Source organism: Watersipora subatra, chromosome 9, assembly GCF_963576615.1.
Source record: "Watersipora subatra chromosome 9, tzWatSuba1.1, whole genome shotgun sequence".
In the NCBI taxonomy this organism is placed as follows: Eukaryota; Metazoa; Bryozoa; class Gymnolaemata; order Cheilostomatida; family Watersiporidae; genus Watersipora; species Watersipora subatra.
The window spans coordinates 43924637-43937094 of NC_088716.1; the positions used below are offsets into that span (position 1 = coordinate 43924637).

The window sequence follows — 12458 nt, forward strand, 5'->3', positions numbered from 1 at the left end:
TAAATGAAGCAATCCGATAACAATAAAATTTGGCTTAAATTGAAAATAAACATTGAAAACTGGCATTGAGTATTCTTACACTCTGGTAAGGTTTCCAGTAAATTTATATGTACATGTATATCATTATAGTAAAAATTTTTTTATAGATTTAACAAGTGTTCAGCTATATCCCATACTTTAGTAAGTTATTAATTACTACACAGAGTAATGTTGTCTCACTGTTTGGGTTTGTTGACTTTTTCAGTTTTTTGAAACATTAATATTGATAAAACTGTTTGAGGGGTGTCTGTAGCAATATTTACTATAGTCTTTACAATAATAAGAACTAGTTCGTCTGTCTGTCGGTCCGAAGCCATTGTTAGAGGATAGGATAAAATATTGCTTTCTATAGGATTCGAACTCCTGATAATCACCTTCCCAGCCCAACACTTTAAACACCTGAACTAATCACACACCTTTTAACATTTCAGAGTAGTTGTACGTATACTTATTCTCATGTTTTATCAGCACACCTGACAATCTCTCGGCACACTAAACTATCAGGGTATTATTCAGCTATAAAAGATGAAAAGTTCACTCATTTGTTGCGGCCTTTTGACCAGTATGTAAAATGTATATTTATAAGCGGTGTAGCTTAAAAATTTGATGAAACTGAGCTATATACTTCAAATTGTTACGTTGTTTAATTTCATTAAAATATACAGCGCTTTTGAGTTTGGATAACTTCTAAACATTAAGCTGTAAAATCACAAATAGTCGGTTATATAATTTTCAGTGCGCACCTCTAATCTTTTGTTTCTGGTGTGCCGCTGAAATACTATTGAGCTATAATATATAGTTTTTATTTGATTGATGTAGTGATGCTCAAAATAAATAAAATTATTTTTTACAGACTATTTTTCCATTTCTATGCATAAAAATAATATCAAAAATCAAGTTCTACTCACTTTATCAAACCTTATTAAAAGCCGATAATTCTATAGAAGTATAATAAACAGTAGATAAACTAGTTTAGCAGGTCTTAGTAGGCAATTCAGTCTCAAAATCAACATAACTGAAAAAAAGTGTGTTTGTCAACTTCCAAAGTATCTTGGTGTTGTCTCCCTTAAACATTGACTCGCTAAAATAATGGAAGACCTTCAGATATCTCAGGAGTACAGGCAGCTGAAAATAATATTAAGCTGAACTAATAGATACTTTCGAGGGTGGGAAAGGCTAGTGTGGTGTATGAAAATTTGAGAAATAGTAACTAGAGCAACCACCATATTTTCATTAAAAGGAAATGTTAGGTACATCAGGCTGTAGAGGTGACAGCTTTATTGGATGCTGCTGAAGCATGGACTATTTACAGTATGGAAACATACAAACAGCAAGGTCATGTGATGAGACATTTATCATCAATAACATTATGGAAAAATAAGACAACTAATGCTGAGGTGCTGAAAAACACAAGAAAGTCATCACTCCTGGTCATTCTTATCCAAATAGATTTGAAACGGCTCAGATATGTTGAGAGGATGGATAATGATGACTTGGCACAAGAACTGTTGTAATGTTAGCTGAAAGACGGAAAGTGCTATTAGGAGAGCAAAAATTAATATATAAGGACAGTCTAGAAGAATATGACGAAAGTAAATATACAGTGCACCCCCAGGTTACCACGCCCCTGTTTACGGTTTTTTTGCCTTAAGACGGGGAACATGATGTTTTTTCATTCCCTACTTATGGAATTTTTCTCGCCATGCGACATCAACACAAATGTCTCTCAAAATTAAAATTTGGTGGTAGATGTGCTGAATACGTTAGATTAATGAAGATGGCGATATGCTAGTCGACAAAATCTCTCCCACAATGTCTGAGAAAGATACGATATTCGCTTTCTCTCAGTTCAGCATTGTTTATGTTTCTTACATGCTTGATATTGCGTGAGTGAAATAAAAACCAATGAAAAGTAAGGAGAAGTGAACATTTATTGTGCATTTTAGCGTTTAATGTAATATTTACTATAAACTTTAATTCATTATACATATATAAATATATAACTACATATAACTTTAATTTGTTAGCCATGGTTCCTAAGATTGATAATGACGTTGAAGAAAGAAGTAAGAATCACAACCATAATCATAAACAGATCATGACCACTGAATATACTAAAGTTAATGTAGGTAACTATAGTTACTAAGGTTAATATACTATTTTGTTATTAATTTTTAATATGTACATGTATATAAAATTTTGATGTTTTTTACAAGGGGGTGTTTGCATTAGATAAACACTATGAGTTTTTATACCACTCTATACAACATTTTTGCCTTATGATGCCAACACTAGAACAATTTAATGTCATGTGACAGGGTTCCACTGTACTATTTTGCTACTGGCTTTTAATATGTACAATACGAATATAAAATTTTGATGTTTTTCACCAGGGGTGTTTGCATTAGATAAACACTATGGGTTTCTACACCTCTCTCTACGATATTTCTGCCTTACGATGCCAGCACCGAAACAAACACATGTTGTATGGCAGGAGTTCACTGTATACCATAATGACTGGCAAAGGATCGCTAAAATAGATTACAGTAGAGGTGTAGGATTAGACCAACAGGCAAATGTTTTAATAGAATACTATTATAGTGATGATAAATTTTGATCGGCTAGCAATAAGTAATGAAAAACTAAAACAAGTTGAAGCTAAATTAGTGACAAGAAATGGTATAAACAATGATAAATTATGAAAGTATAATTATAGTATAATAAACGTGTACTTAATTTATGTCTGCTGTCTTCAGCTTACATCTTCAATTAAAATTTTTAAAAAGGCTGGCTAAAAGTGAAGGTAAAAGCGAGTAAGAAAGAGCCAGAAGAATAAAATTGAAATTAAGTTTAGTGTAACGTAAGATTCCAACTTATTTTAAGTGCGTGTATGGTGTGCTAAGCTTTTAAAGTTAGACTTAGAGTTTATGTTATGTAGCGTTACAAAAGTCTACTGTACCAAATTTTTTGCCATCAAGTCTCTTTCTCACCCCCATAAGTCACTACGTCTGTCTCAAAGGTAATAACTGCATACAGTACTGTACATAGCGATGCTACATTTTATTGCAGATCATAACCATTAGATAAGTTTTTTTTACTTTGTGAGCATAGGTGGTAAATTAGAACAATTAGAAACAAGTTTTCCATTGTGATATCCTGTTTTTTAGGTGTTTTTTTCAGATGATGGGAATGGATTAATTTATATTCATTCGTTTTATACAGGAAAACTGATTAGAGATACGAGAGGAGAATTAACGTACGTTATGCCTGGTCTCGGATGTATTAAACTCGTATGTTGAGGTATGGCAGCAATTTATCTTATCAGTTGCTTCAATGTTGAGTGAGAGTAATCCTCTCTTTGGAATTGTTTCTCAAACCTGAATGTGGAGTAAAGTGAATTTTTAGTCAAGAAACGATTTGATACTTACAGTACTATAGCGAGTTTCTCTGCATCATTAATGTTGCCTAAAACATACAAAAATGAGTGAATATTTTTTTAAGCTGGAAGTTTTCAAATTTTACTACTTGCATTTTGATGCAAGATCAAGTAATTTCTAGTGTCGAGCAGCAGTTGACCTTCCGACAAGAGAAACGACTTCTAATTTGAATGTCTACTATTATTTTTTGCTAAATTTTGGTGCATTTTGGTGAAGATGAAGGGTGAAGATTTTGAAAGTATGAATACTGGCAAGAGAGAGACCACTCAAGCTTATGACTATTCTGCACCAATCTAGATCAGAAATATCTGACTACAGTCAGTGTTGCTAAGATGCTGGTAAGAGACCAGACAAGAAAAAATATAAAGACCTTGAAATTATTAAAACTAGCACCCTGGTCGTTTAGTGCGCTGTCAGAGATCGGCAAGTCTGATATGAGAAATCTTTAATAGGTGGTATTTGCACTTCCTTTATGTCAGTTTTGTCTCTTATACCGCTAAGAAAATAACTATTTACACAGTTTTTCTGCATAGCTGAAAGGTGGTTGATTAGAGCTGGTGTTAGAGTGTTGGTCTAACACATTGAATGTCAAGAGTTGAAGACTCATTGAAAGCTATCTTTTATCATAACCTCCAACTTTGGCTTCAGACAGGTGGATGAACAAACAGACAGGCACCGCTCTTGCTATAGTAAATATAAGGTGATTCTTTTTGTATCTGTAGCTTCTTGACTCAGTATATACTCTGGTTTATGCTCTACAGCCTCCTGAGGTCGTGCAGTATCTTCATTGCACCAATCAATTGTTTTAGTTTGCTTGACCTCATTTAGTATTCAATTTGTTCATCAAGCCGAGCTGTTTAGCAAATTAATGTGTCAATATGTCTGAGATCACCTTCCTTTCATAAAATAGTAAGTCGATTCATCTTTTTCTTCACGAATCAAAATAGCCTTCCTCTGTCATCCTCGTTTCTTTTGGGTTCCCAATCTGCCAAAGTATTGCCGAGTGTTTAAGTGACTTTTTTTCAGAGCAGTAGTGTTAAGAATCTCAGAAGCTAATCTATTTCAAAGACACTTGTGAAAAACGTGTCTTACTACGCTGCACACGATAGTAAAAATTAGCAAGATAACTACAGGGTAATAAGTACAGATAACTACATTACTACTGCATCTGGCAGGTCACACTGACCAAGCTTTAACTCATCCATATTCTTTCTTGACTAACCATGCCATCATCTTCCTGTTTGGCACAGTTGCACAGGACCGCAAACTGCAAAATACAGAACGGCATACAAGCACATCAAGCTGTGATCACTAATTATGGTATCTTCTGATTTGTTGAAGAACTGAACTTATCATAGCATTTAGCTCACATTGCTCAAGAGTTTTCCATTTTCAATCAGATCTTAACACAAGTTCCTACTCTGCTTTTATCACAGCAATCCATGAATGTGTTCAGTGAGGGCAATTGTCTTTAATGCACAGGAAGGTGCATTCTTGAGTTTCTGATCCAATAGGTGTTAGAGACACTGATTCTTAGGACCCAGTAGAGTTCTGAAACAACTATTTCAGCGACCTGGCGGAAGCTACAGAGCATAAACAGTCAAACATGGATAACTCGTCCACGGATAGCTCGAACACATGGTTAATTCGAACATTTCCTTTGGTCCGTTCCCACGTAATGATAAATTGCTATAGATAACTCGAACTCAACACTGTTAATTCGAACTGTTTTTTTTGCCCAACGGCTACCGAAACGGTTGTTATCGCTTTAGAAAATCACTTTATTCAAAGCCATAGAGGTAAACCTCATCTTTTCGTAATTCATAAGCGTTGTTATTACCACCATCGGCAAAATAATTTTGTCAACGACTTTTCTAAAGGTTTGGTCAAATTTGATTTATACTGCTATACGATTAATAGCACGGGCTTGCCGGCTCACGCGCAGAAGGATTCTCGCCACGCACATACAAAACAAAAACAGCATGTTGTTTTGTATGTGCGTGGCGAAAATCCTTGAGTGCGTGACCCGGCTAGCCCGTGACGAATAGTTTTTCGACGTTGATTCCGTGTTGAATCAACGTCGGAATGTTGAATGTTTAAAACGTCTTAAAAATTGTTTTTATTAAACGTATACCTTGTCTTAGCTAAAAAAACTATTCATCGTTTGACCTAAACACAGAATACGTGTGTACATTCAATAAGTATTTATTCAAAAAGCGTGAGTGATATACAATGTACCGTTAAACCTCGTAAAACTTTTAATTGAACTGCCTCGGAGTGTTGCTCTTAACGAATCCCAGGTAAAGTAAGGGATTTTTCTTTGGTAACTTTTTCTTGAAGTTGCATAAACTTCAAGAAAAATTGGCAAAATTGATCATGGGTAAAACGCTCAAAAGAAAAAGAGCATTTTCTTTTGAGCATTTCAACAACGATCAAGTTTTGCCAATGTCAATCTAAAAAAACGTCCTGGCAATAACATCACCTCAAACAACAAACCAATCTCAAGTGATAGAAAAATCTCTATACTTTTTGATAAAAACGTTTTAAACTTTACATTAGAAGCATTTAATTTGAAACAAGCCATTTGTGCTTTTGATTTATGTTATAGTTTGCATATGTACATGTATCTACTAATAAATAAGTAAATACATGGACTTGTGACAGTGCTCTGATAACTTGAACGCTCTGATAATTCGAACACTTTTGCTCGGTCCCGTGAAGTTCGAGTTATCCATGTTTGACTGTACATGTCAAGTTTGAATAAAATTGATCAAAAATAAGGAAATGCATAGCATTCACGCAGACTAACAGACAGACACAAGGACAAAATGATATTTATTTGTAGGAATACTTATGGAGATCATATTTTCCATATTTCGTGATTGGAAGCTACAGATCTCTTCATTAGTCAGCAGATGTATCAATATCATCGCATTTGATACATTCACGCATAGCATTCATGCAGACTAACAGACAGACACAAGGACAAAATGATATTTATTTGTAGGAATACTTATGGAGATCATATTTTCTATATTTCATGATTGGAAGATTGAGCTTCCTCTTTAAAAGAGCTTGCGGGTAGCTACAGATCTCTTCATTAGTCAGCAGATGTATCAATATCATCGCATTTGATGGCACTCCAGTTAGAGATCTAGCAGAGTGCGACACTTTCAAAGTTTAAAATACATGTATATACCTATTTTTCCTCCGCCTGATGCTAATCATTCTGACGAATTGCTGTGACGAAACTTTTCCTATTGACAGCATAGATATGGGCCTTGCTAAAAAAAGTCTTCCATTTTATAATGAGCTCTCTTTTATGCAGCTCAAGCAAGAACTACCTGTTTTTGCACGTCAAAAATTTGACACCCTGTAGCTTACAAAAATATATAATCATCTGCATTTCTATTAATAGTACGAAAACAAATTTGATGTAAATTTGCCTCTGCCCGAAAATGTTGAGTCTGCATATATTCAGAAGGCAGACCAATAGAGGCCAACCTGAAAATAGTTTCAGTCTGAGCCAGTTTTGACGAGGTTTATGTGCATTAGTAACTATATCTGAGTGAACCGGCCATTGTCAGCAAGACTACAATAAAAAATGTTTTGAAACTCACAAGTTTTAAGGAATATGATCATTGGATAAACTCAGTTTTTAAAGCTGAAGGGAGTTTGTCAGTTTGGCATTGCTTGTGGTATATCCTTTGCTAAGCAACAACTAGCTATTGTTAAGTTCTCCAGAGAGACTTCCTAAATATCTATATGATACCTCAACTTGGGGAGTGAATGTCTATCATCTGGAACTTCTGAGACATCAATCATTTTATTGCAGATTTTACTGCAACTCACTTTACCAGTGTAATCTTGTTAAACTCAACAGAAAGAGCTCTGGCTGTCAGATTTCTGACAGTATTTATTCAAACGTCAATAATAGTATGATCATACTTGAGAAGATTAACACAAATGGAAATCTCTGTCTGACCTGGGCTCGTAGAAATTATTAGACGAAAAGTGAGCTTTGATATAGACCAATATGATATACAGACAGTGGTGTACGGTAATTATACAAGTACTGTTAAAAAAAGACTCGATAATATAACAGCATAACACATCTTGAAATGCACTCTAGTGAGCGTCATCTCATGTGTAGGAATTTGCATACATAGGGAGATAACTCTTACATCATCAATTTGAGAATGATGTAAGAAATTATGAGACATTTTCAGTTCTTGTTATTGTGGATATTACCTTCCCAACAGCGACTGCATAAACCGTAGTTGAGATAATCAGTCGATGAAACAGACATAAACAATGCATTGACATAATTGCTAGCCAAGCGGTAAGCATGCAAGCATGCAGTAAGTTAGTTCGTGAAGTTAGTTCGCCAAGTCTCATGCTATTTCACTTTTATGGGGTCCCGCACTCAATGACTCGTAACAATGGTTTTATCTTTGCAGGCTTCATTGTGGATCAATCAGGCGTGAAGCGGTACACGTTGCAGGCAGTTTTACTTAAAAGTATCTGCTGGTGAGTGTCGGTAAGTTTGCATAGCATTGGCACTAGCAACCTGCACGAGTGACCATGCTACCCCTTCCAGCATTGGTTTTGATTCTGGTCGCTTTAGGAAGAGATGGAAACCTGCCTAATGTGGAAAAACAGTTTCGGCATGGTGAGTTTGGTTGTATAATGATCATTTCGTTACAACTTTTGCAAGATAATATTACACCCTAAGCAGTGTGATTAGATGATTCAAAGAGGTAGCTTTCTGCTGACTTTCTATAAGGTGAAGGTTAAATCCTACTAATAGGAAACCTTTACAGATCTAAAACTTATTCTGCCAAGGTTTGGCTGATGACATGTTATGACATGTCATTATGAGCAGACTCGTCATACAGCTCAAGGCTCTACTTTGGAGCATCAGAGGGTCATTCTTGAAGGTATCCATCATGTCAAAAACCTGTCAAACTAGTCCCAGCAAATGTATGACAGTATAAGTTGTGTTTTTAGGTAGATAAAACACTGCCCGTACAGCTGTAAAATATCACATTAACTTTTGGTCGCTATACAAATAGTACCTCTGCTTCTTTTGTCTAGCTGTCAAAGTGGGTAATTGAAAGTAGCCTTAGCTTCATGAAGTAACATCGATTAGGAAATAGTTCAAAATCGACATACATGTAGCTATAAGTTGCAGGCTTTACCTGAGAAGGTTTGCAAGCTTTGCTTGTCATAGCCTCAGCTTCATAACATAACTAAAATTCAAGGTCAATGTTCTTCATCTACCTGTAGCAATTCATTCTATTTCGACAAACCACTGGACTAAATAAACAGCCACTACTTTTTGGTGTGAGTCAGGAATACAGAAGTCTTCTAGTAGCCATGATTACTAACTGACTTGCTTGTATCGGCAGTCTAGAGATTGGATTAGCCTGCCTGTCTTTTGCAATGGATTAGATTTGTAATAAACACTGAGCCATTTTGGTTAGTAATACTAGTACTCCATTGAATATTATAATGCTCATAATAGAATTTACTAATTATCAGAGGTGAAATTCCCATGAATTGCATTTAGCTGCTGTAACAAAGAATTCTGGTTTATACACTTGAATATATAGGTTTGATACTAAGTCAATACTAACCGGTGATAAAAATTTCTAATTCTCTAATCATGATCAAAACTGGGAAAGCATTTAGTAATAACGGAAACTTATCTTAACCTAATAGCAGGGGTTTGGGTGTAGTCTTCGTACTTTATTTAATATGTTCCAGTGCTAGTTATACACTGAGAAGGTCCTCTTTACTCTCCGACTCTTTGCTCACCTCTACTACTGCTTTCACCTTGAAAGATCAGCCCATTCTCTCTTTCCAAACACCGATTCACTAGACTGTAGACCACATGATTTTCATGTATGGCACGCTTGCATTATTTACCCTGTTACGAAAAAATGACTTCATTGGGTCATGTTGCTCACCCAACGCAGTTTGGGCCTGCAATATATTTTATACAGTCAAATCTCCACATACGAAACTAATTCATTTGTAGATCTGCTTTATGTGCTAAAGTCATCGAATTTTGGAGCAAGTATTCCTATAAGAATGCATGTAATTTGTTATAGAATTCAAAGACTTACAATAATTCTAAATCAAGTGACAGAATTGTACAAAAATAAGGCAAAAACTAACTTAACAAGTTAACAATTGAAAAATAAAGTTTTTATTGTTACCATAGACAGGCGCCAATGTAAGTTTAGGCATTGGCTTGAAGGTGCAAAGATATGCGATGTAACCTACTTGGCTACAAGCTATGTTAATCTGAACTTCAGCAAGTATAAAATGCTGAAGTTTAAACTAACATGACTCTTTTTCATTATATTCTGAAGAAGAAATAAAATATAAATATTTTTTGAACAAGCTGTTCTGCACATAAATGTTTGTTAAGCGCTAAGAAATGTATATTTATTATGTCCGTGTGTTTTAGTGGTTGAGGTGAGCCATTCAGACATGGACTACTGTGATACTACTCTATGTGACTCTTTACCACTGAAGGTAATCTTTTGTGCTATTTAAGTCAGACAAGTGGAGATAATCATATCCATTAGTCTTAGTCTTTTAGTGAGACAGAGAAGTCTTTATGACATTGACTTTATTACTCAGCATAGATACATATTTTGACTATAATATTTCATTTGTTATTAATAGTGATATTTTTATGAAACTTTCTCAAAATTAATTTTGAAATGTTGTGCAAAACATCTTTCCAAAAGAAACAGTTTTCTTCGTTCATTTATATACAGCATGCAATGGGTGAACCCCTTGTAGGATTAAAAAATTATTTAAGAAAAACCAAAACATTTTGTTGTCTGTTGTAAAATCAATTGGTTATGAAAATGCAACTTGCTCTATTTAACGTCACTAATAAAATTTTGTAATTTCTTAATTTAATTGTGTTTTAAGTTTGTCATATTTTTCATGAAACTTACAATATCACTATTGCTCAGTGCTTTTGGTAGTGTATGAAATCACCGTGAGACCTTTTCCACCGATGTGCTAAGATACCAATAAATATATCATATATACTCTGTGGTGAACACCTTATGATTAAGGTGTAGTTAGTAAGCTACTCTTACGAATAATCTTAGTTTGGAATAGCAGACAATGTTTCATAAACTCCTTGCGATTCAGTTACGTTTGTGTTTTTGTGTACCAAAGTAAATACCTGTTCATATACTTGATAGCAAAACATACGATGTGTTATGGAATTTGATACAGATACAGAAAGACTTAAAGCTAGCTGAAGAGCAAGCTAAAAAGGAAAGGTTGGAAAAAGAAAAAGTAGAAAAAGAAAGGGTGAAAAGAGAAAAGGCAGAAAAAGAAAGGGTGGAAAGAGAAAAGGCAGAAAAAGAAAGGGTGGAAAGAGAAAAGGCAGAAAAAGAAAGGGTGGAAAGAGAAAAAGCAGAGAAAGAAAGGGTGGAAAGAGAAAAAGCAGAGAAAGAAAGGGTGGAAAGAGAAAAAGCAGAGAAAGAAAGGGTGGAAAGAGAAAAGGCAGAAAAAGAGAGGGTAGAAAGAGAGAGGGCAGAAAAAGAAAAGGTGGAAAGAGAAAAAGCAGAGAAAGAAAGGGTGGAAAGAGAACAAGCAGAGAAAGAAAGGGTGGAAAGAGAAAAAGCAGAGAAGGAGAGGGTAGAAAGAGAGAGGGCAGAAAAAGAAAGGGTAGAAAGAGAAAAAGCAGAGAAAGAAAGGATAGAGAGAGAAAAAGCTGAAAAAGAAAGGGTGGAAAGAGAAAAGGCAGAAAAAGAACGAATTGATCGCGAGCTGGCAGAAAAGGAAAGATTAGCAAAAGAAAAACTTGCAAAAGAAAAAGCTGCCAAAGATGAGGCAGCTAAGGAGAAGGCTGAAAAGGCCAAAGCTGAAAAAGAACGATTAGCTCAAGAAATTGCAGAAAAAGAGAAAAAAGAAAAGTTAGAACAGCGAGCAGATGCAGACAAAACAGTAGAAACCGATTAAAAATTAGCCAACGAGGATTAAACTTGTAAACTTCAGCAGGTCGCGGACAAGTGTAGAACTGCTTGCAACTCAAGGAAGATGAAAGACCAAGTGCAACTCCATCCAGAGAACTGTATTCCACCAAAAAATTGAGATCAAGATCTCTAATTTACTTGTAAGAATACTTGAATTTTAATTTTTATGTGATTTGAAAGGTCTTCATTTTAAAAACATACTTTATTGCCATAATTGCCTTGCACCTACTTCAGTTTCTTTTTAAACTTTTGTGTGTCTGTCTACTTTTTAAAATATGCCAAAAAGCATTTGATAATAGATTAGTGATTATGAACTATGTGCATGATTGATATACTCTTGAAAAGTAGATATGTGTCTCATACAGAGTTTGTTGTAGTCATTTTATTTATACAATAAAGCCTGCAACCGATCAATACAATATTCTATTCCTTTTTTCTCTAGTTTTTGAAGGATTTAAATAATTTGAGAAGTTAGCTTTGGTTTAGTATCAGCATCATCTCTGAAGGAAGATAAACTAATTGGCAGTTGACAGGTACATCAAATGTATACCATAAGGAGTAGCTCTTTAATAATAAGCTCACGGGAGAAGATTGGACATACACAGAATAATGAGTTTGAAGATAATCAGATGCAATATTATTATTATTCGGGAATATAGTTTCCCCCGTTATTTGACTAGTACCATAGTGAGTTCAGGTCATATCTATAGACCAACGAGTTGTCACATAATTGAATACTACAGCAGCGCCTTTCTGAGAATTTGTGCTTCTCCTAAAAATGTTGAATTCTGGTTCGTTTCAAAGGACATGTTCTCAAACGAATGTCCAAGAGTTTCTCTTTGAAGCTCATCTCGCTGGTTTATACTAACATTCACTCCTGTAATACAACCAAACATCTATTGATGATCGGTATTGCAAAAATGATAAATAATGTAGATTATTTTGGAGTTATCAAATCATCATTTTT

General features: G+C 34.8%; 1 protein-coding gene across 1 annotated transcript; it reads left to right on the plus strand.

The window, feature by feature from the left end:
- The first annotated feature begins 7967 nt into the window (after positions 1–7967).
- On the plus strand, positions 7968–11910 carry LOC137403724 (uncharacterized abhydrolase domain-containing protein DDB_G0269086-like). Its single transcript, XM_068089739.1, has 3 exons — positions 7968–8148; positions 9955–10022; positions 10746–11910. Exons 1-3 carry the CDS (start codon positions 8061–8063, stop codon positions 11475–11477), a joined length of 888 nt encoding a protein of 295 aa, XP_067945840.1. The 5' UTR covers positions 7968–8060; the 3' UTR covers positions 11478–11910.
- The last annotated feature ends 548 nt before the right edge of the window (positions 11911–12458 follow it).